Genomic DNA, 23,226 nt, shown 5'->3' with positions numbered 1-23,226 from the left:
AACAACCCTGCTGTTTGTTGTTGTTTTTTGCCGTCATGACCAACCAATGGGCGTCTTCCTTATAACAGACTGTCCAATCTCTTTCAAGTGTCGACGTGCGTCAACCCACATATTTAACGACGTCACTGTCATCCAGAGCAAAGAAACCGGTCGTGAGAAAAGCCGCTGTCCGGAAACGTGTCGAATTGTTTTATAGACCACCCGAATGGTAAGATTTGCCCGGAAATCTGACTAATGTTGTTTTAATGTAAACAAACCGACTTATTACCACTTTGCTGAGTGTTCATGGTGTATTGGGTATAGTTTAGACACTTCTGTAGGTTTGTAGTCACATTACAGTGTTATAACATCTCAGTAACATGTGAGTTGTTTTTACAGGAGAAAATGTCCGGAGCCGCCGGTGACAGCGTCTCCCGTTTAAACCTGTTCAAACACAAAGGCAAGGATGCAAACGTAGGTCCGCTTTATTAGTCGTTATCACCTGTTTATATCCGAGCTGAATTTTGACACCTTTTCGTTTCCTCTCGCAGGAGTTGAGGAGAAGGAGACAGGAGGTCAGCGTGGAGCTCCGGAAAGCCAAGAAAGATGAGCAGATTTTAAAAAGGAGAAATGTGACCTGTGTGACGGAGTCAGAGGATCAGGATCCAAACCACAACTCACAGGTAACATCATGAAAGTGTGGGGATCAGTGATTGGTCATTGGGAAGCAGTGGGGATCAGGGATTGGTCATTGGGAAGCAGTGGGGATCAGGGATTGGTCATTGGGAAGCTGTGGGGATCAGGGATCGGTCATTGGGAAGCTGTGGGGATCAGGGATCGGTCATTGGGAAACTGGGGATCAGGGATTGGTCATTGGGAAGCTGTGGGGATCAGGGATCGGTCATTGGGAAGCTGTGGGGATAAGGGATTGGTCATTGGGAAACTGGGGATCAGGGATCGGTCATTGGGAAGCAGTGGGGATCAGGGATTGGTCATTGGGAAGCATTGGGGATCAGGGATTGGTCATTGGGAAGCTGTGGGGATCAGGGATCGGTCATTGGGAAGCTGTGGGGATCAGGGATCGGTCATTGGGAAACTGGGGATCAGGGATTGGTCATTGGGAAGCTGTGGGGATCAGGGATTGGTCATTGGGAAGCTGTGGGGATCATGGATTGGTCATTGGGAAACTGGGGATCAGGGATCGGTCATTGGGAAGCTGTGGGGATCAGGGATTGGTCATTGGGAAACTGGGGATCAGGGATCGGTCATTGGGAAGCTGTGGGGATCAGGGATTGGTCATTGGGAAACTGGGGATCAGGGATCGGTCATTGGGAAGCTGTGGGGATAAGGGATCGGTCATTGGGAAACTGGGGATCAGGGATCGGTCATTGGGAAGCTGTGGGGATAAGGGATTGGTCATTGGGAAACTGGGGATCAGGGATCGGTCATTGGGAAGCTGTGGGGATCAGGGATTGGTCATTGCAAAGTTAGACGTCTTAAATGCAGCTTTGGTTAACAGATGTTCTCGTACACACCACTCCTTTTACACTGCAGGCATCGACAAGGTTACCAAGTTTTTTTTAAGGCAAAGTAGCTAATCACATATTTAAAAAGTCAAGATAACTAATTTGCATACAGACTTAATTTGAATACAGATTTTAATGCACACTTTTACAAGAGAAAAGTTTTTCTCAAGGCACCCAGAAAAATAGAGTTTAATCACTATTCAAAATAACAGATCATCGCTTATTTCTAAAGAAAGAATGATCTCTACACTACACCGCTAGGACCCTGATTGTCTCAATAATACTAATATTAACACTTCACTTTCTGTAATTACATTGCATTTCATCTTCACCCTGTGCATTCTGTTAGATATTTTAAGCAATTATAATTGTATATAAGTGTAAATTCATAACTTACCCTAGTTTACATCCATTTCTGTGTATTATCTGTACATGTTCTTGGTTACTCTTGCACATGCAATGCACACATTTGCACAATATATATGTATATAATTATATTTTTTAGACATATTGGACAACTGGCACATATTCCTATTTTGTGCATACTGTTATACCTTTATTTATTGTTGTGTATATATACTGACATTTATTTATCTGCACTTGTTCCTTTGCACTTTTTAATAAGATTTTTATAATGAGCGTTAAAATGAGATGACGTTCTCGTACACACCACTCCTTTTACAATGTAGGCTGGGGCAGTGAGTAAACACTTCCAGGAGCACTTACATTTCTTTTTTTTTTATACTCTTCAGTCTTTCCAGCATTGGACTGTGGAGGAGATTGTTAGTGGCGTAAACAGTCAGTGTCTGGATCATCAGTTACAGGCCACACAGGCAGCGAGGTAAGAGCCACTGAATCAGGGAGCTGCTTTAACACAGTTTCAGGTCACTTTCTTTGTTTGGTTGGTTTTGGTTTAGGTTTGTGCACATGAGCTCATGAACAAAACCTTTTGTTTTAAAACTTCCTCTTGTCCGAGATGATTAACACATGGTTGCATGCCTGGGTGCGCATATGGCAGCTTTTACACTATTTCTCACGTTTGTCAAAACTCTTATCGGGTATTCCTACATTGTTAAATAAACTAATACTACAGCCAAATTCTGTCTTAGCTCCAGTTTCTATTCCTTTTTTTCACCACCACCACCGTTCCTTCTCGTTTTGTACCGTATTATTAAAAAGTCCTCTTCCGGCATGACTGTTACAGAAAAGTGTTTGTCTGCATTGTCTTGTATAGTTTGTATAGTAAAGTGTTATTTATGTCTGTACTTTTGAGAGTCACAAACAGCTGGAACCAAATTCCTTGTGTGTGTCAACACACTTGGCCAATAAACCTGATTCTGATTCTGATTCTGAGAAAAGTGTTTTGAAATATTTCAAGCTGTTATAACACAAGGCATTCTAACAAGGAAGGATTAAATTTATGCAATTTCCATACTGTTTTACCCCAACAGGAAGTTGCTCTCCAGAGAAAAACACCCTCCTATCGACTCGATCGTGGAAGCAGGTCTGATCACTACATTAGTGAGCTTCCTCTCGCTCTCTCACTGTCCTCCCATCCAGTTTGAGGCCGCTTGGGCTCTCACCAACATCGCCTCTGGCACCTCTGACCAAACAAGGGCCGTGGTGGAGGCAGAAGCCATTCCAGCCTTCATCGCCCTCATCTCCTCTCCTCATGCTCACATCAGCGAGCAAGCCATCTGGGCCCTCGGCAATATCGCCGGTGAGAAGACAAAGCAATAATCATTTCACAGACACGCTTTCTGATAGAGTCTAACTTTGTTTTCCTTTTAAGGTGATTGCACGACCTACAGGGACAAAGTCATCAATCATAAAGCCATTGAGCCCCTGCTAACACTGCTGTCTGTTCCCAACCTGTCTATGTTTACTGTAAGTACCTTAGTCTGCTGGTATATGCAGTATATCAGTCATTCTGTGCACAAACCTTACACTATGTGTACTACAAAATGGGATAGAACAGTGCATAAGTATTGGACTTGAGAGACACACCTTGAAATTTGCATCAGAAGTTTTGCACTGGAGCTACAAGGCTAATGTGTGTCTCAAAACCTCTCGAATGTTTTCTACAAATAAATGCTTACAATAACACTTTTTGTATCACAGCACTGTTGAATTCTCTAATCTGTTTGGTCAGGATGTCTGTGTTTCTAATGTAACCTGAGAACACTTGTACACAAGATTTCTTCTCTTATTAATTATTAAAGCAATGCTAAGCCTCTGAGCCTGTTAAACATGAGATACTGCCCTTATAATAGTTTTAAATCCCCGGTCATTATTCAACACTCTCTTTCTTGTTGGTTGTAGACGAGTTACCTAAGGAACGTGGCGTGGACTCTGTCGAATCTATGCCGGAATAAAAACCCAGCTCCTCCAGTGACTGCGGTGCAGCAGATGCTGCCGGCCCTTCAGCGCCTCCTCGAACACAACGACCCAGAGGTGCTGGCTGACACATGCTGGGCTGTGTCCTACCTCACTGACGGCCCGAACGAGCGCATCGAGGTGGTGCTGCAGGCTGGCTTTGTGCCTCAACTTGTACAGCTGCTTGCCTGCTCAGACATCAGCATATTGGTGAGAAACTCAAGCTTCTTTTACACATGCAATCAGACACCAGAATAGATGCCTGGGACTGAGGACTCATATAACTGGTACATTATTGCAAATTGGTTACTGATGTAAAAAATATTAGCAAAGTGGAGGAAGAGGAGAAGAAACTGTCTAAAGCTTATAAAAACGATAGCAGGAACAAAATAACAAGAAACTCAAATGAAAATGAAAGCAGTTTATCAAAGGAGCATGATGAAGAAACGTCATAAAAGCCTTTTTTAGAGTCTTGCTAAAAAAGGCTTTTATGACGTTTCTTCATCATGCTCCTCTTGGTAATTGTTTGTTTTGTTTATGGTAATTGTACCTGTTTGACTTGATTTAATGATCTCTATTTTTTACATTTTTTTTAGAATGTGGTGTTAATAATTGTGGTTAAGGATCAGAAAAGTGCTACACAAATAACAATAACTTGTATGTAGTGCTACAAGCCTTTCATGCCGACCCGAGAGCGACACGTCTTCATTCCACAAGCAGAATAAAAACGTAGATTATAAACACACAAACTGAGTCAGTGGAAATACCAAAGAATCGAAAGAAAGTTTAATGATCAAAAAAAAAAACTTGAAACGACCTTAAAATATCACCATAAAATGAGTCACCAGTTTCCCGGTGTGTAGTGAGTCAGAATCTTTAGCTGTGCCCCATGATATACTGATTCGATGCCTAGGGAGTTGATTGAGACACACAACTCAACCTGACAGTTGAACAACATTAATATGTTGAAGTATTAACACAAACACATTATTCATTTTATATAACTCTGGATTCATTACACGGATGCAATCGTGTGGATTCATTTCAGACTCCATCGCTGCGTGCAGTGGGGAACATCGTCACAGGAACGGACGAACAGACTCAGAGAGTTCTGAATGCCGGGGCTCTGGCTCTGTTCCCCAATCTGCTCCGTCACCCCAACAACAACATCCAGAAGGAGGCGGCGTGGACGGTATCCAACATCACGGCCGGAAAAGAATCACAAATCCAGGAGGTGGTTGGCGCGGGACTGGTGCCCCTGCTGGTGGAGGTCCTGCAGCAGGTCAGACACACTCACAAGCTCTAGTAAAGACGCAAACATTGCCACGGCAAACATTTAAGAAAAAAATGTCTGTGTAAATTGGTTTTATTGCATGAAAGAGGAATAGATTGTAGTGGACCACTCTGTTATAGGAAAGTGATCCATGATGGTGTGGTGTGAAACAGATACCACTATGAAGTGGATTGATTTCTTATAATATTATGTCCCTGTGGTATTTTATTGCTTTTATTTGGCAGCATTTTTTCAGTGATTAATAATAAATACATCATGCGTTTTGTTTTTTTTGTGTGTGTGTTTTTTTTATTTATTTCTACTTACATTTAATGTTGCGGAATTTCTTTGGTTATAGTAACTATACAGTCATTTACGTTTTTCATGAGTTTTATTTATTTTATTTTTTATCTCTCTCTCATGTTCTCAAGTTCATTAAACCAAAAAAACGCACAAATTGGAAACTTCGTTCAAAAGCCCTGTATATCAGCACCATTTTATAATTATGCAGGTTTTAATGTAGCAGCAATGTGTTGACTAACTGATGATGAGGTTTAAGGATGTTTCTTTTGTCACAGGGAGACTATAAGTCCCAAAAAGAAGCTGTATGGGCCATCACTAATTACACCAGCGGGGGGACACTGAAGCAGGTCGCCTACTTGGTCCAGTCCGGAGTGCTCAGCCCTCTCCTGAACCTCCTGTCATCCAAGGACAGCAAGACCATCTTAGTCATCCTTGATGCCATACAGAATCTCTTTCTGGTAAGCAGTCACATGGACATATTGGATCAAACTGGCTACATCCACGCAGAGTTTCTGTTCAATTCTAGACTGAACACTGACTGAAAACACTGAGGCTTGGCTTGTGACTGGCACAACAGGAAAGATCACAGGTATAAATCCTGATGATTATACAGAGAGAGAAACTGGCTGTGCGCTCAAGGAGACGTGAATGGCATACTGTCTCTGCTCCAAGAGCCCCAGAATGCATGCAGAATGGGGTGGATAGCGCGCAACCCCAATGTAGCATGAGCAACAGTTTGAAAAGATGTGGTTGGCCATTTCAGAGGAAGCATGTGATTGATGGCTAATGGAAGGGAATTGGCTAGGACTTATAAAACTATGTAATATGGGCAAATCTCACCTTTTTTAATGGTGGAAATTTTTATTCTGCTACCTAAAACATTTTGTAGGCCTCATTTAACACTCTTAATCCAAACAAATTTATTCCATTTTCAGTTGTATTTACACAAGAATTATGTTGCGTTCATTAATAAAAGCCAGTTTGTTACAGAAATCTTCAAGCTCTAGGGTTTGTAACTTTACGGCTGAGAGTCATTCATGTGATCCTTATCTAAAGGGGCTCCAGTTTATGTCGATTACTGGGATTTTATATAGGGATTACGTTGTCAGGTGTTCTGCGACTCTGTCAGTAACATATTCTGCTGTGCTGACCTGCAGGCTGCAGATAAAATGAACGAGACGGAGAAGCTGTGTCTGATGATCGAGGAATGCGGAGGACTGGACAGCATTGAGACACTCCAGACCCACGAAAACGAAATGGTCTACAAAGCTGCACTCAAAATCATAGAGAAATACTTCTCAGGGGAAGTAAGTGTAAATAGGTGTATATATACACACATTTGTGGGAATATTTATTTATTTATTTGAAGTAACGTGTTACATTAAAAAACAATGAGTACACTTGCACCATTATGAGAGGATGGCCTTCAGAACCATTAATGACTGTGACTGGTTAATAATCAGAATAAGAATAGTCACACTATTGATAATCTGATTCTGATTTTATTTATTTTTTCTTTTAGGAAGAAGAGGATGAATCCATCGCTCCTGAAGCAACCACTGATGGCTTTTCCTTCCAGATTACCGAGAACCAAAGCACTTTTAATTTCTAAAACACTCCTCCACCAACCACTACTCCATTTTATATATGTACATGCATAAATGTGAGGATTTTTTTTATTTAGTTATGTATATAAAGGCTCTTTTTTAAAATTTTACTATTAGCCTTGTAAATAAATTTTGAACCTGTAAGATATTCTGTGGTTCACTTTAACTCTATTTTGACCTTCACTGGACAAAGGTGACACAGAGGATCTCCTCCCAAAAAACATGTTGTTTGGTTGATTGGATCTGCTAAAATATTCACACTCATTTAGGGTGTATTTCTACCAATTCATTACCAGTTTCACTACAGCCCTGCCAAAGAAAATGCAGTTACAGGTGACGAATAAATAAAGGAGCATAGATTTAATGCATCGTACACTCCAAACTCATGTCCCAAAGGACTTGCATCATGTCAAGGATAAAGCACACCACTGCACAGGGAGCCAAACCAACATCCACACAAACTCTTTTGTTAAATGTAATTCATTTGTTTATTTACAAAATCAGCATATAAAATTGTTGGCTGCAGTAGTAATTGTAGCATCATGATCTTGCTTGTTTTCTGTCTAAATGAAATTCTGACTACAGTGATACCTCGAGATACGAATGCTTTGACATACAAATTTTTTGAGATACGAGCTGTGATTCGACCAAATTTTTTTGCCTTGAGATACGAGCAAATTTTTGAGATACGAGCAACCGAGCTGCTGCCGCCACCGAAACCCCCAACAACCCCCGCCTCAGCTTCCCGTGTCTCAATCGGTTAAAGCCGCCTTCACACTGCACACGACAAACGACGGCCGATAAACTGGAAGTCATTCGTTTCCTATGGAGAGTCGCAAAGGGGCTGCGTGAGGTGGCGACCATCTGCAGATCCATAATTTTCTGATCCGTTTTGAGCGTTGGATCCATTAAAAAATTTTAACTTGTGAGACTACACCGCATCCGATATGCCGATCGGACAGGTTTTTATTATAACGACCGGCATATGTTAGTGAGGAAAGAGTGACAAAAAATGCAAAAACAAGTGAAGAGAAAAGCGATTAAGAAAATTAAGAGAAATTAATGTGTTAAGAGAATTTCAGTTAAGTTCGGTAATTTTAGCGAAGTTTAGTTAAGTTCCATTTCAGTGTAAAGTAGCATTAAGAGTGTACAGTAGCGAATGAAAGTGAAAGTGTCATTCCTCCTAACTCCTCCGCCTGTTTACTCCTCCCTCAACCTCCGTGCGCATCTTCCGTAAAGTAAAACCAGTTTATTTTTTTAACATTCTCTTTTATTACTGTATGTTTTTATACAATATTAGTCATTTGTAAATACAGGTACTGTACATTTTTCATATTCAAAACACATAAACAAAACAACTGGAATGGAATTTTGCGAGCTGGAAAGGATTAATGGGATTTCAATTAATTTAAATGGGGAAAATTGCTTTGAGATACGAGCAAGGTCACGGAAAGAATTAAACTCGTATCTCGAGGTATTACTGTACATTTAACACCATATGTCGATGCTGCTCCTCATTTTGGCCGCGCGATGTCGCTGTCGGTCATTATTTCCGACAGAAACGGGGCGTCTCCTAAATGTCTCAGTACTTCGTACATGCGCGCGATGTTTTAGTGCACAGAATAACAGCGTTCGGCTTCACGGGTAGTGCACTAGATGTCTATTTGGAACACAGCCCCGGGTTAAATAGCTTTTGGCTGCACACAACTTTCACTCCGAACGAAAATAAACGGGTTTGTCCGAGAACAGCGGTGATTTAGCCATGGAGCGGGTTTAAATAGCACTTCCACAAGGTATAGCGTTTCCAGGCTGGGCTTATAATTTTCATTTTTAAACTGCACGTACATGTTAAGATGTGAGACGTGGATTTTTTTGCTGGAAAAAAAACCCAAAATGCTGGAAAGTTTGATTTGAATGTTTGTGTTAAAAAACCCACCCGTAGACCGTGATGCGGTGTCTACAGCGGATTCACACGCTGTTATTGGGCTGTAAACGCTGAAAAAAACACGTTATTTAGGAAAAGTTCTCGTTTTTTTGTAGTCAGGTAAATAATTGAGCAGAAAATAGCTTGGAAGAAACGTCAAGCTGGAATATAAAGGGAATGTCTAGTCAAGGGGCGAGGAGAAACGGTCCAGTGAAACTAAGGCTCACAGGTAAGTTTATCAAACTTATTTTCACCTTTTACACCATTCATGTGTTCATTTATGATGCTGATATGTGACGTTTGTTTACATACTTTCACTTACATGTAGATAGAGTTACGTGCTGAAACCTGATTAAATGACACTTTTAACCAACTTTAAAACATTACGTTACTTTTTACACCTTTGAGAAGTGAGCTTGCTTTCACTTTTAGCTGCTAAAGAATCATTTTTGTCTGCCGTGTTTTAATAATAATCCGAGATAAACATTACATCACTGTACTCAGTTTAGCTGTTTAAAAGTGTTGTTACGGTGTGTGACGTGTATCTAGGGGCGTGGCCACAACGCACAACAACTGCCACTGTAATTGCTCGGCCACTGGTTTATTAATGGTCTGCTTTTAATGTAGACTTAACGAATCATGTATAACTCGTTATAGTTGTGGTTTAGACCAATGGATCTGTGGAGCAACTGTCATAGTAGAACAGTGGACACCTGAACATCACACCTGTATGGGTTTCTTCACTAAATTGTCCCTTTGTATTTAATGGAGGTTATATTTCTGTTTCACTGGACCTTAAAAGGATCAGAGATGTTCCAACATGACCGTGATTCTGTGCACAAAGTGAGTTTAACAAAGCAAGGTTTACCAAGGTTAAAGTGGGAGAATTCAAGTGACTTGCTTGGAGCCCTGATCTCCTCCTCACTGAACAGCTATGGTGTGAATCTGAATGCTGAGTGCAACCAGACCTCACTAATTCTTTTCCCACCATTAATTCCTGATATTTTTTAGTTTAAGTCAATTCCTACCCTCCAGGCTAAAGACAGTCTGCGGCGTCTTTTCAAACCGCTGGTCATGCAACATCAGGGGAACCAAAGGAAGATTAACTTTAATGAGATGTTTAAAATGGTTAATGTGTTCACAAACTTTAGGCTGTGTAGTGTAAGTGCGTATTAGGTGGTGTGTTCTTGCCGTTCTTTGCTACTCCAGGTCTAAACTGTTTACACGCCGGCATCTGTGCTTCGCAAAACAGCTTTGTAGCAGTAGCAGTGCTTAGCATTATGATAATGATAGATGAGTGGCGCATTGTCCTTTCACAGCTTCAGGGTCCTGGCTTTGTTATCCTGAACTTGTGCATATGTCCATGTGGCATTTCTCCTATCCATGTGTGTTCTCCCCGTGTCTGTATGGGGTTTCCATATTCTCTAGCATCCAACCAAGTTTCAAAAACATGCTGGTATGTGGAACGCTCTGCTCGAAATCAGCGCTTGGTCAGAATATGCAAACTGAATCTTTGTGTTTGTGATGGACTGGTGTCTCACCCAAGCTGGCTTCACTCGTCATATCCAGCGTTTCTGTGATAGACTACAGACCCACTGCAACTATGACCACTCTGTCATCTTCTATCCTCTTAAGTAGTTTCATTGTTGTGTGTTTGTTGTGTTTTGTTTAGTTTTTTGGCAGATGCTTTAATCCGAAATGATTTAGGAGAATCAGTCACGAGTCTAGAGTTTTGGATTAAGGCCAAACAGTTAGTCTGTTAGTTGTCACTGCTGCAATTTTAAACTTAAAACCATCTGGTCACTCGGCACTGAGTTACCACTTGAGGGATTAACGTTTATCTTCATCTGATCATTCGATTTGTTGCATACGTTTTATTTTCCTATCAGTCATGCATCATGTTCTACTCCATTGCAACTGAGTTAATCAGAAATGAGGTAAGAGATAACAGTATAAAACAGCAGAGCGGCTGTGAGGTCTCCTTTACACCATTCTCTGTCTGTTCCCATTGGCGTGGGTCGATCTCCCGACACAAACACTAATGAATCATTAACTATAAATGGTTGTGTTCCTTTCTGAATCAGCCTGCTGCTGAAGTCTTCTTTAATGAGAAAAGAAAACTACAGGTCAAGTATTTGGCATTTTTCCATCACATTTAGCTAAACATCTTGAACAGAAACTATTGAACAGTGTTCTTCTTTTCAAAAGCTCTTAAATGCATAAAGTTTAACCATTTCTTTTTCCTTCCTTAAAACAGCCAAGGTATGCTGATTTCATCAGGCCAAATTTATTGCCTGGTTTTGCTCGGGTATTAAAAGTAGCACCAGCTGATTAGAGCACCGTGTATCAGAGAGTGTTATAGGAAGCATTTTCCTCTGACTGATATTATCTAAGGTTATTAGGTTATTTTCTGTCTCGTCTGTCTGGCCAGCCATCTATTTATACCTCTGCCTGTCTGCATTTCTGCCTGTCTAATGTTTATCTGTTTCAATACCTATATCTGTAATGTCTGTGATCTGTCCACTGTCCAGTTGTTTCTATCCGACAAATGTCTGACTTTCTGTATGTGTAGAATCTTATAAATGAAAAAATAACAGGTTCTTACATCCCTTTGTAATCTAGAGCCCTCAATCCACAAGCATCTGTCTATAGCGTCTGTTCGTCTGACAAATGTCTTTCTCTCTGTTTGTCATAAAGCTACGTGTGTGTTAGCGCGGGAGTGTTAGCATGTCTCACTTGTCCTGCTTCCTCGAGTATCAGTAACCTTCTCTCGCACTGTGCTGCTGAAAAGCTTCTCTATGCCAAGTATCAATAGTGTGTGTGTGTGTGTGTGTGTGTGTGTGTGTGTTTGTGTGTACTGATCAGGGTTTGTTGGTAGAGCTGGCAGGCTTTACTCCCACTCCCACACAACACTCTCAAAGTCCAAAATCTTCCCTCACCTTTTACCCCAATGTCCAACATCACAGATTTCAGTCCGTCAAAAACACCTGTTTTATATACAACATACTATATAATACATATAATACATTAAACATTTTAGCTTAGCAAATATAATGGCTTAACACAGGTTTTTCTGTCAATGTTTATTTTTACAACTTCATTAGGTGTCTTTATCATATTTTATTTTCTTTTTTGATCATTTTCATTAATGATGTTGACATTCAGTGTTGTCAGTTAAAGTCTGATTAACATTTCAGTTATATTACGTTTATCGAATATTCCTCATCATGGGCGTAAATCCCGGGGGGGACAGAGGCCCCACCCCCATCCGAGGATTGTCCCCCCAAAAAAAATTATTTGAAAAATATCGCACTATCTATTGTGAAAAATATATGTATCTGTACCTAAATAATTGTGTAAGTAGAAAAATATAACGCAAAAATGCATTTAGAAACAGTTGAGTTCCCCCTCTCTCCCCTTCCCCACAGTGGTTTGACCCACTGCCTGCTTTCCCAGTTCATCTCACCTGCTCTGCACACACGAGTCAGGTGTGTGGCTGTGGCTCAATTAATGTTTAACTCTATTAAGTAGGGGATTTTATTCACTTTAAATAAAGCGATTCTCTTTAAAGTAGTTGATGCAGATTCATTCATAAATTAGTTGCGGCAAAAATGCTGATTAACGATGTAATTTTCCATGAATCCGCTATATTAGCGATTAAAATATTACTTCTCTAGTTAACGTTAGCTTGTTTACAATAGCCTGTTGCATAGTGCACTGTAACTAACACGCCAAAGCCGTCGAGAAAAACTTTGAAAATAACCATAATGACGCAGTCTCCGTGCTACAACAATAATGATAAAAGCAAAGTTTTTCACTATGGGGACATTATGTACAATTATAAGTACAATTAGACTGTATTATTTGTGTCCCCCTTCAAAAATTGCTCATGCATGAGAAATTTTATTAACCCCCCCCCCCCCCCGTTAAATTAAATGTACGCCCATGTTCCTCATTATGACAAACATTTCAATTAACGTTAAAAATATTAGTAATTGTTTTAAAAAAACAAAAAACATAAGAAATAGGCTTTGTATAATTTCTAGAAAAAAATCTAAATTTAAGTCGATAATTTGACTCATTTAAATCTTTTAAATATTTATTAGGTTTATTATTTCCAGCATATGATCTGCATGTTCACTACTTATGCTTTTATGCATTTTTCTCATCTGCTGTATCACGTTCTTGCACATTTTGCTCAACGTATTCCCATTGCTTCCTGAATTTTTTTGACTCCTTTTGTAAATTATATTTTTTTAGATTTACCGGTGACCTGCAGACCTTTTCTCTTGTCCTGTAATCTTGTTTTACATTTGCCACCGATTATTAGAAATCTGTGATAAGTTCAGGATTCCATGCAGTCCAGAAATCATTGTCTTTCCACTGAAAACTTGGTACAAAACCATGGCAGACTAAACGGATTGGAATCTTCAGAGATCCTGAACACTGTATACAGAAGAGTGTACATTAGATATCAGATAGAGCACGAGTGCCCGAGGTGTGATTACTTTAAACTCAGCTAGTTTTAAAGCACAGATGCTCAGCTAGCTGCCGAGTTTCTTCTCGTCATCATATTCTGCCACCTGTACATTTGAAGGAAGTGGAAAATCTCAGCACTAGTTCTGTGTTCTCAGAAACGACCCGATTTCCTGCACTTTTTGTTTTATCATGTTTCCTCACTGTCTCTAGGCAAATTCACTTCCTGAGTGAAACAGAAGGCTATTTGCCCGAGAAAGCTCTGCTTAGTTCCACTAGCTGCTTGAGGCCTTGTACACGTTATTCCTCAATGTAATGTTTAATCCCAGCAGGACCGTGACCTCAGTGTGTTCATGCATGTACACACACTCACTCACACACACACACACACACACACACAAAAGGGTCTCATTCAGTTTTCTCCACGTGTCCTACGTCTCGCTTCCTCTCTCTGTATTATTAAATGTATTATACATTTGTGCACATAAAAATTGTGCATTCAACAAAGTGAGGTGGATAAATATTGTAAAAAAAAACCAAAAACATAAATTTTCCTGTAGACTGTCTGTGATTATCTAAATTTATCCAAAGCGGAAAGTATGAACAGAACATGTATTAAAATGAGTAGTAATTCTACAACAAATAGAACATTTGTTGTCTTTTTTTTGTGGTTTCTCGTAGCGTGTCACTAAAGAAATGTTTTTGTATTAAATTGTGAATATTTGCATTGGGATCACAGGAAAAAACTTGGATAAAAGGAAAAATGATTGTCAGAAGATCGTGATTTTGGATCCTGATGCCTCAGCCATCCCGGAGCTAAGGGAGAAAACCGTGCCTGTGTTCTCTTATGCACCGTCTCTCCTGTCAATCACAGTGACGCTAACCAATTATGTGTGTCTATGAGATCGTGTTTGTGGAAGAGGGCAGATTGTGTTTCCCTCCGAGTGCGTTACACTGCCCTGTGATCTGCTTCTCTGTCTTTGTCTCAGATGATCCATTGTTGTACTGGGAACAAACTGAGAGGAAAACAATGATACATATAACAAACATAATCTTACATCGAAAACAAAAAAAAACATCTAGAAATTGTGTTTTAGAAAACATCTAGAACTAATTTTTTTTTGCCTCGAGCCAGAGATGGTTTCTATCTGCAAACACATCTCATTTGCTAAAAACATTCTTGTTCAGATAAACAGACATGGCGTACAAGTTAATAAATGCTTTCTGGAGTTAAATCCTCTATATAAATAAAAAATTTCACTAAACTTCTCTTCACACACACAAGCTTTTAAGGTGTTCGAGTTGCCAGTTCCTCGGGAAGCTCTGCTTGACCTCATCTCAAAGCCTTGTCCCTGACTACTGAAAAGAAAAATATTTCCATTTGACTGAGGTGTAAAAATTGGCCCGTGGATAAAGATGGTATAAAGAGTGACGTAAGGTCCTCTTTGGAATAAATGATGCCTGAGCAAGCGTCTGTTCCAGTCTCTCCATGACTGCATGCGCTTGTCTGGTGTGATTTTGATGATGTCGCAGAACATCTGTGCAGAACAGAACGGGGATGACCGGAACACAACAATGACTTTTTCATTGACTTTTTGAGGAATTGGCTTCGAATAAGTAAATATTTAAGCAATAACGTACCACATGAGCTTCTCTGTGCTGACTTTCAGATTTGAATGTCGGCTTTTTTTTTTGCCTTTTTTGCCTTTTTTTTTTTTTTTTTTTAAACCAACATGTGTTGTGTTCCGTTCTCATTACTCATCTCTCTTTCTCATTAAGTGACGTCTGTACACACAGGTGTCTGTTTTTGTTACAAAAATAAACCATAAGCTTGTTATGCACACATGGTTACTGTAAAACCTGTTTGTTTTTTTTATTTCTTTTATTTTTTATTGTCATTTTTAAAATATTTTGTCTCTTTTTGTCATTTTTTAAAAATTATTTATTTGTTTGTTTTTGTTTATTAAATTATTAATGTTGTATGTTTTAGATTTTATTAATTTGTTTTTGTGGTTATTTATTATTATTATTATTATTATTATTATTATTATTATTATTATTATTATTATTATTATTTAAAATGGACTTTAAAAAAATATTTCTCTACAGTTTCTTTGCTAATAAGTAAGTAAATTTAGAGATCTTCCCCCGCCAAAGTTGTTTCATATCTCAAACTTGTGTGATTATGAGATCTCTCCCTGTCTAACACACTGTTTTCTATAAAAGTGGACCATAAAACATTCAAACTGAAACGTTACACAAGATATATATTAGAAAAACGATTATGTACAAGTGGTGTTACTAGCATCGAGGCGAGTGAGCACCGATTTACACACACGCACGATGTTTAAACATTGAGATTAATGAAAGAATTTTGCACAGAATTCCTGTGAAAGTCTAGTAATGTTTTATTTAAGCTGAGGAAATAACTGATTGTGAGTAAACACACATCACGTGGATGCCTGACGTATTATTGAATAAGACTTCATGCTCGTTTTGCTTTGAACTGTACCCAAGTATGCACAGAAGACTGCACCGTCGGCTTGTGGTTGTCGTCCCCCCCCCCATTTACCTTTGACCTTTGTCCCCATCATCTGCACCGGAAGCTTCTCAGACGGCAGCGTGGCTGCAGCTCGTCTCCTCACAGACATATGATCACGTATCACACTTCCTGTCTCACCACTTCCACTGGAAACCGGCGGAACACACACACACACTTGTCTGCTTCTTAGAAACTTTGAGCAGACACTGAAATTTGGCACGTTGTGCTTTACCCATTGCCCCACTGCTGTGCAGTTGACCTTTTGCAAGTTCTGCAAAATCACATCTGTACACAGACTGCTTTCTGTTGTCTGAGTCTGCGCCATGTCGTATGTGTCTGCTTTTGTGTGTGTCTGCTTGTGTGTGTGCGCATGTTTTTGTGGTTTCTGTGTTGAGATTCGTCTTTCGTATTGCACACTGTGTTGTACCTAGGGATGAGCAATATGGAAAGAACATATCACAATATTTGAAGACGTTTTCACACAATACGCAATTTGTTTTTTTGGCACTTCTTTTTCCTTAAGGGTTGGTAAACAGTTAGGAAACATGCTCGACAACCCACATGAAGAAGGTGACAATAATAATAATAAAAAAAGAGTGGGTCAAAAAGCAAGAAGAAAACATCTGAGTTGTAAGAAAAATCTGAGCACATTCCAGGAATACTGGACTTGTGGTGGGAATATACCATGGAATGGGATGCTAATCCATCGTAAGGCATCCTACACACACACACACACACACACACAGGGTATTTTATTTCAGGTTCAATCTGTAGAGCTGTTACTTTGGAGCTGGCTACAAGTCTGGAGCAGAAATAAAACGAAACCCTTGTTAAACATCTGTTTATTTATTTCTAAAGCATCCGTCTACTTTGCAGAATTATAGGAAAACCGCTTTCTACACCGATTTTCTTTCTTATGATGTTGCTTCACCATCACAAACCTGGTAATAGCGACAATCTCAAGTCCGTTTTCCTTTAGCCAAGTGTACAGGAAGCGACAAATTCTGGACAGGAATTTAGGCCTGGTGGGATTGTGCTTAGGTTTAGGCTACACATTCTTGAACTCACAGTGGAACACAAAAATGGGTTATTAACCACTTTTTAAAACACCATCTCTCTCTGGAACAGTTCTTTCAACTCTTTTTTTTTTTTTTTGCTGTTGTCGTTGTTGTTTCCTGTAACTCTTCTAATCGCTGCGTGCAAAAACGAGATCCTCAGAGAATCTTACATTTCCGGCATTTGGCAGACCATCATGTCCAGAGTAACATACAACAGTGCTTTTAAGTCTCTGCAATAAATATATTAACACTGGTTTACCAGGTTACAGACTTAGGATACCAATTTATAAACATACAATAAACAGGGAAAAGTTGCTAGATCAAGTGTTTCGGGAAGAGGAACTTGTCACTTGTCGTTTGAAGATAGCCAGTGACTCAAATGTTTGGACATCTAGGGGAAGTTTGTTTCACCACCTCGGTGCCAGAACAGAAGAGTGTCTTACTGTATACCTGCGTGTTACCCTGAGAGGTGGTGGCTAGTCGAGCAGTGCTGGAAGCTCTGAGGATGCGAGGTGTAGTGCAAGGAGTGATGAGCTTTGAGGCATCAGTGATTTGGATTTGGAAGCCAGTGGAGGAAGAGCAGCTGCATTATGGGTCATGTGCAGAGGACGAATATCGTTCAAAGGTAGACCTGACCTGAGAGAGCTGCAGTAGTCCAGTCTTCAAATGACAAGAGACTGAATAAGCACCCGAGCAGCCTGTGTCGACAAAAATGTCCGAATCCTTCTGATGTTGTGGAGAAGAAACCGACATGAGCGTGTCACATTAGCAACATGCGAAGAAAAGGACAGTTGATTATCTATAGTTACCCAAAGGTTGTGAGCTGTGACCGAAGGGGAGATCAGATGATTGTGCAGATATTGCAAGACCTAAACACAAGTACAAGTGCAACTCTTCACTGTGAAATGTTTGAGAGTTTTCATGATTGCAAAGTGAACAGAACACTCTTAGTCTGCAGGATTTCTTATAATTCTTATCATGTGATACACTGACATCCCAGCTATAAGATGAATAAATGATTGTTTAATGCTTCTCGAGCAGCTCCTCTATGTCCAATTATGTTCACACGCATGTATACATGCACTCAGTAACCAGTGACGTTATCAGATCATTTGAAAGAGGCCTTTGTAACGTGCTGTGTACACTGAATACCATGTGAATAATGTGGTAACTGCTGAGAGGTATGGGGAGGGATTAGGGGTGTAAAACAAACGCCACTATCTGTACCCATTTAGTATCCATCTGTAACAGTGGACACATTTAAATGATTCATGAAGTGATGTTGTCCAGTATTTGAAAAAATATAAAGTGGTATCATGCAATTATCAGCAATTTTTTTTAAACCATATTAAGCTCACAGTCAAACTGAAAACCTGGTCGTGATGGAGCCAGAGCTAGAGCATGTCTCAGGAACACCGAGATCGAGGAGGGGAAACATGCTGAACTGAGTTACCAGTCCATCACAGAATAACACACTCACATTCACACACACTTTATCACCAGTGCGCATACTGGTGTGTTTTTGGAAGATGGAAGGAAACTTAAGAACCCGAAGGAAGCTCAGATGGACGTTGGAAGAGTGTGCCAAATTCCACACAGGACGTAACCTGAGCTCAGGCTTGACCCAGAGACCCCGGAGTAGCAATATACCTCAGTGCAGAACTACTGCTGAAGCAAATTCCACACACTAAGCTGGATCGACTATATGTCCACACGTGTATATTCTTTTCTTTTTTTTTTTAAAAAATAAAGCATTCCTCCTGAACATTTTATACCCTGCACCCTGACTGAAAAAAAGGATCTACAGCATTAATTGTTCAATCTCACACACGTTCCCATATTTTGGCTGTGTTTAAAAGTGCCTTGTTTCATGCACATACGTGGATTCGGGTGTTCATCTTGCCACGGTGTGAATAAGCAATGCACTATTTTCAGCCGATGTTTATTCAGACAACCAGCAGTCCGAAAGCTCTGAGCTGAGCCTTTAAAACTCGTTCCGAAGTGCTGAATAAGAGCCTTATAGTCTGGCTGACATGCCGTAAACCTTTTAAACCTCTTAAACCCATTACAGCTGACTGTTTAGAGCAGGAATCAAGGACTGATGACTCGGAGCAATTCAAGAGGACACTGTGCCGTCTGTCCGTACTTGCGGAGTCTCGCAGACATGCTTTCCGTGCGTGTGTTCGGCTGCGACCTGACCGCTCTCTGCAGGAGGTCTGATGGTTTTATGTGTCCTGGTAATCGGAGCTTCATGAGCACCTCAGGCTGCAGGGGGAAAAAAATCATGTTGGAGTCAAGAGATTTTGGAAAGAGAAAGAAGCGACAGAGTGGGTGACCGAGAGAGAAAGAGAAACTTTCCGACAGCAGGGTAGATATGATAGGCTGTTTGTGTAAGGAATAAAACACTATTAGGCATGCTGTAAGTGGAAAATAATCAACTGTGGGATGGTGTTATGTGGCCCACCGTGAAGCTGCGTTACTCTTACTGTTTGCCGAAAACAGCACGTCAGTAAAGTATTCCTTTAATACCTCGGCAATCTCAAGTCAAAAATCTGTGAAACAAGTTATCACTTATGTTAGAGCAGTTATATACAGCTCTTCTGTAACCATCCATTAATTTTCTCTCTCTCTCTCTCTCTCTCTCTCTCTCTCTCTCTCTCTCTGTGTCTCTCAGAATAGAATAGAATGGAAAAAATGAAATTTCTCTGTCCTGAAGACTGTCACATGACGGGTAGTCTACCGAATATATATAGCTTCCTTAAACGTAAAAGGAAGACTTTTTTAGAAGGATTTATTTATTTATTTTCGAAGGATTAATTTTGACGAGCAGTAAATTAACAGTACTTTTAGCACCTATGGTTATTATGCTTTACGTAATTTTGTAATTTTTCTGTGTTTTTCAGCATCCAAATGCTTTCAATTGCCAAATCCATTGGAGAAAGAATTCTTTAGGTTAAAGTGTAAAGTTTTGACAGATACCATAACTGTCTGTAGTCAATATTAGAGTTGTAAATTCAATTCTGTGAGTTGGGGTCTGGTCTCTGTGGCAGCTCAGAGGTTAATGTCCTGACTATACTGTACCATCAGAGATAATGCTATTAATTCAAGTTTTCAATTCAAGTTTATTTGTATAGTGCTTTTTACAATTGATATTGTCTCAAAGCAGCTTTAAGAACATAAACATAGAACAAAAGGTTAATATAAAGAATAATATAAAGATTAAGAGAATACAAAATTCAAGATTAATATTAGAGATATTAATCTTGAATTTTATTATATTAATCATTATATTATTCTTTATCTTAACATAAAGATTATATTTATTTATTATATTAGCTGGTATGGGATTTTTTACTATTATTTAAGAATTTAAGTATCAAGTAAAAAGATTAGTAACAAACTTTGATTACTCAAGCATTTTCCACTCGTCTTCAGCTTTACCTCTGCCATGCCATTGAATCCACGCAGTCCTGTCTTCTTAGTGTTTTTATGTATCGTCCTGTGCATTTACTGTGTTTATTTTGCACTTATCTGGCTGCGTGCAGGTCCCTACGTGCCATGTTGATGTACTGTGTGTCGCACGTTTGTCCTGGAAAAAAAGCTATTCCACTCTAGGCATTAATTAGGGTTTTATTGAGGAATAAACATCACTTGATCTGATTAGACATGACTAATTATTAAACTAGCATATTCTTTTCCTTTCTAATTTCCCCAGCATCTGTAGCATATACAATTATTTCAGAACGCCGGCTAAAAACGGAAAATCCTTTATTCAAAAGGAATAAACTTGGCATGGAATTCATTAGGTAGTTATTGACTTCTGAACAATAATGAAATCTTTACTCAAAAGATTAAGTGTTCTCCTGCCAAAACTGTACAAGGTGACAGAACACCTTGTACAGAGGCCATTATGAATTATGAATTCATAATGAAATACAGAATTATGGCCTTATAATATCTCTGTACTAATAATAGAAGCACAGAGCATTTATATATATATATATATATATATATATATATATATATATATATATATATATATATATATACATACACACGGACTGACAATTTCTTTTGCGTGTGGGATAAAACATATCTTGGGGTATATCTTATCTTTGTGTATATCAGTGACCTGATGAGGGTGTTGAGTTCCCACATTTTGGGGACTTTCCATGGCAGCGCTATCGCTGTTTGAACGAGTCAGATATCTTCTGCATGTTCCTGCATCATTCTGGTGTATCTACTCTAGTTGGAGAGTCACATAAAATCTAGACAGTTTTGTTGTCTGGATGTTGGCTGATGTACTGATTGATAATGTACAAGTGAAAGGGGTCTCAACATATTCAGTATTTCAATTAAAATAATTAAAAGACTGCTTTATACCTGAAACTTTAACATTTTCAGAGACAGGAAATGTGTGCTGGTGTGTGTGTGTGGGGGGGTGTCAATAGATCAATAGACAATAATATATAAATATAAGGCACTTATATACATACAACATGTACACTGTAATCACAACAATGATCTTACCAGACCTAGCTAGTTAATGCAAACTGACTAGCCTAGTTTGCTCTGAGGATACAGATTTGTTTTAGCTTCTACTTTTTCTAGCTCCCCCTCAACCTATTTCCTGATTGGTCAAAAGCACTGATGGCAAATATGTTAAATTAGTAAAAGCCCTTGATGAATATTTTTCAGCTTTTTGAAGCGCTTTATTACAAACATAGTTTGTTTATTCTTCATTACAAACAAGTTGCTGATTCTCATAGGTTTGCAGGTAAAATGTTTGCTCTTAGTTGAGACACAAAAAACCCACCTCATGTGAAGTTAGTCTTGAAGGTTAGATAGGAGGATCCTACAAACCAGGCTAAACCTGCACACCACATCTCATTAGTTTATGATTTGCAGGTTATTGTGTCAGACTGTCTGGCTTTTATTCCCCCTTTTGTTTTTAGACCTGTGCATCTCTCTCTCTCTCTCTCTCTCTCTCTCTCTCTCTCTCTCTCTCTCTCTCATTTCCCTTCTCTTTAATCTTTCTTTGTGGACCTCTCCTTCTTCCTTTTCTATTTCAGTCTCTCATTTTCTCTCTCCCCCTGTTTCCCATCCTCTTCCCCCCCTTTCCCTTGTTCCTGTCCTCCGTCTCTTGACATTCCCGTCTTCCTGCATTCCTCCAGCTGATCTTAGGCCAGATGGGGGATGATTCATTGTCTCCGTATGGGCCATGATCGAAATTTCAGGCTGCTCGTGTGTTCCCAGCAGATGAGACGGTGCTTTAAGCCACACTGCTGTTTGGGAATGTTGCAGTTATGAGAGAGTGCGATGTTCAGTCGCTAAGGACGAGGATCTTCCTTATGTATTTGTGCTAATCTGTCTCATCTGACCGATAACATCTCCTTAAAATGTCTTTTATCAGCACACTCTGTCTTTCTGACTCTCTCATTTTCCCTTTTTATTCTTATTCTTTTTTCTTTTTTTTACTTTCTGTATTACTGCCTAACTTTACATTCCACACACGCAGGCACGCACACACGCACGCACGCACGCACACACACACACACACACACACACACACACGTAAGAGAACAGAAGCAGACTTGGATTCATGAAAAACACACAGGCCAAACCCCACAGGTCATATACACACGTTAATATCAGATCAGAATGTCTATGTTGTGAGTGTATTGGGTGTGTCCAACTCCTCAGGGACAAAGAGGCCGCTGGTCCTCACTGAATGACCTCATTAGCATGTGAAAAATTTTTCGTCTGGAATGGCGTGTGTGAGCAGGGTGGAAGGAAAGCACGTAATGGTCAGTGACAGGAAGTCCAGCACCGATAAAAGACGGCGTCAGACGATGACTGCCTCCTGACTGTGTGTGTATGTGTGTGTGAGAAGGAGAGAGTAGTGTATGGACGAGAACAGAACAATGCTGTGAATGAGGCACTCCCGGAGTCTAAACAGAAAGAACAGCCAGAGAAGTGAAGGGCTCATTTCCAGCCGTTATTATCCGGAAACACGGTGGTGATCCTGTGTGTGTGTGTGTCTGTGTGTGTGTTTGTGTGTGTGTCAGACTGTCTGGCTTCAAACACAAACTTAAAACGTGCTTATGATTTTTGATAAGCCCTGATGTAGCCCACACTGTACCAAGAAAGAATCAAACGTAG

At 39.7% G+C, this 23,226-nt stretch overlaps 2 protein-coding genes across 3 annotated transcripts in view; both read left to right on the top strand.

Annotated features, from left to right (window-relative positions):
• The first annotated feature begins 63 nt into the window (after positions 1–63).
• LOC113634580 (importin subunit alpha-1) lies at positions 64–7,212 on the top strand. Its single transcript, XM_027133635.2, has 11 exons — positions 64–208; positions 379–453; positions 531–662; positions 2,258–2,346; positions 2,957–3,225; positions 3,298–3,392; positions 3,828–4,091; positions 4,930–5,163; positions 5,733–5,915; positions 6,615–6,764; positions 6,980–7,212. Exons 1-11 carry the CDS (start codon positions 206–208, stop codon positions 7,067–7,069), a joined length of 1,584 nt encoding a protein of 527 aa, XP_026989436.1. The 5' UTR covers positions 64–205; the 3' UTR covers positions 7,070–7,212.
• Positions 7,213–8,701: 1,489 nt separating this feature from the next.
• The window catches only part of LOC113634456 (E3 ubiquitin-protein ligase SMURF2-like), a 59,785-nt gene continuing 45,260 nt past the window's right edge, over positions 8,702–23,226 (top strand). Inside the window, exons 1-2 of one of the 2 annotated variants that reach the window (XM_027133427.2) lie at positions 8,705–8,857; positions 9,105–9,217. In XM_027133427.2, the coding sequence (XP_026989228.1) occupies positions 9,166–9,217 (52 nt within the window). In that variant the 5' untranslated portion in view covers positions 8,705–8,857; positions 9,105–9,165. Of the gene's footprint in view, positions 9,218–23,226 lie in introns of both variants that reach the window. The other variant, XM_027133425.2, reaches the window with a different exon arrangement.

The sequence above is a fragment of the Tachysurus fulvidraco genome, chromosome 5, assembly GCF_022655615.1.
Source record: "Tachysurus fulvidraco isolate hzauxx_2018 chromosome 5, HZAU_PFXX_2.0, whole genome shotgun sequence".
Lineage (NCBI taxonomy): Eukaryota > Metazoa > Chordata > Actinopteri > Siluriformes > Bagridae > Tachysurus > Tachysurus fulvidraco.
Note: the sequence above shows the minus strand (reverse complement) of the source record. Positions and strands in the feature narration are given on the sequence as shown.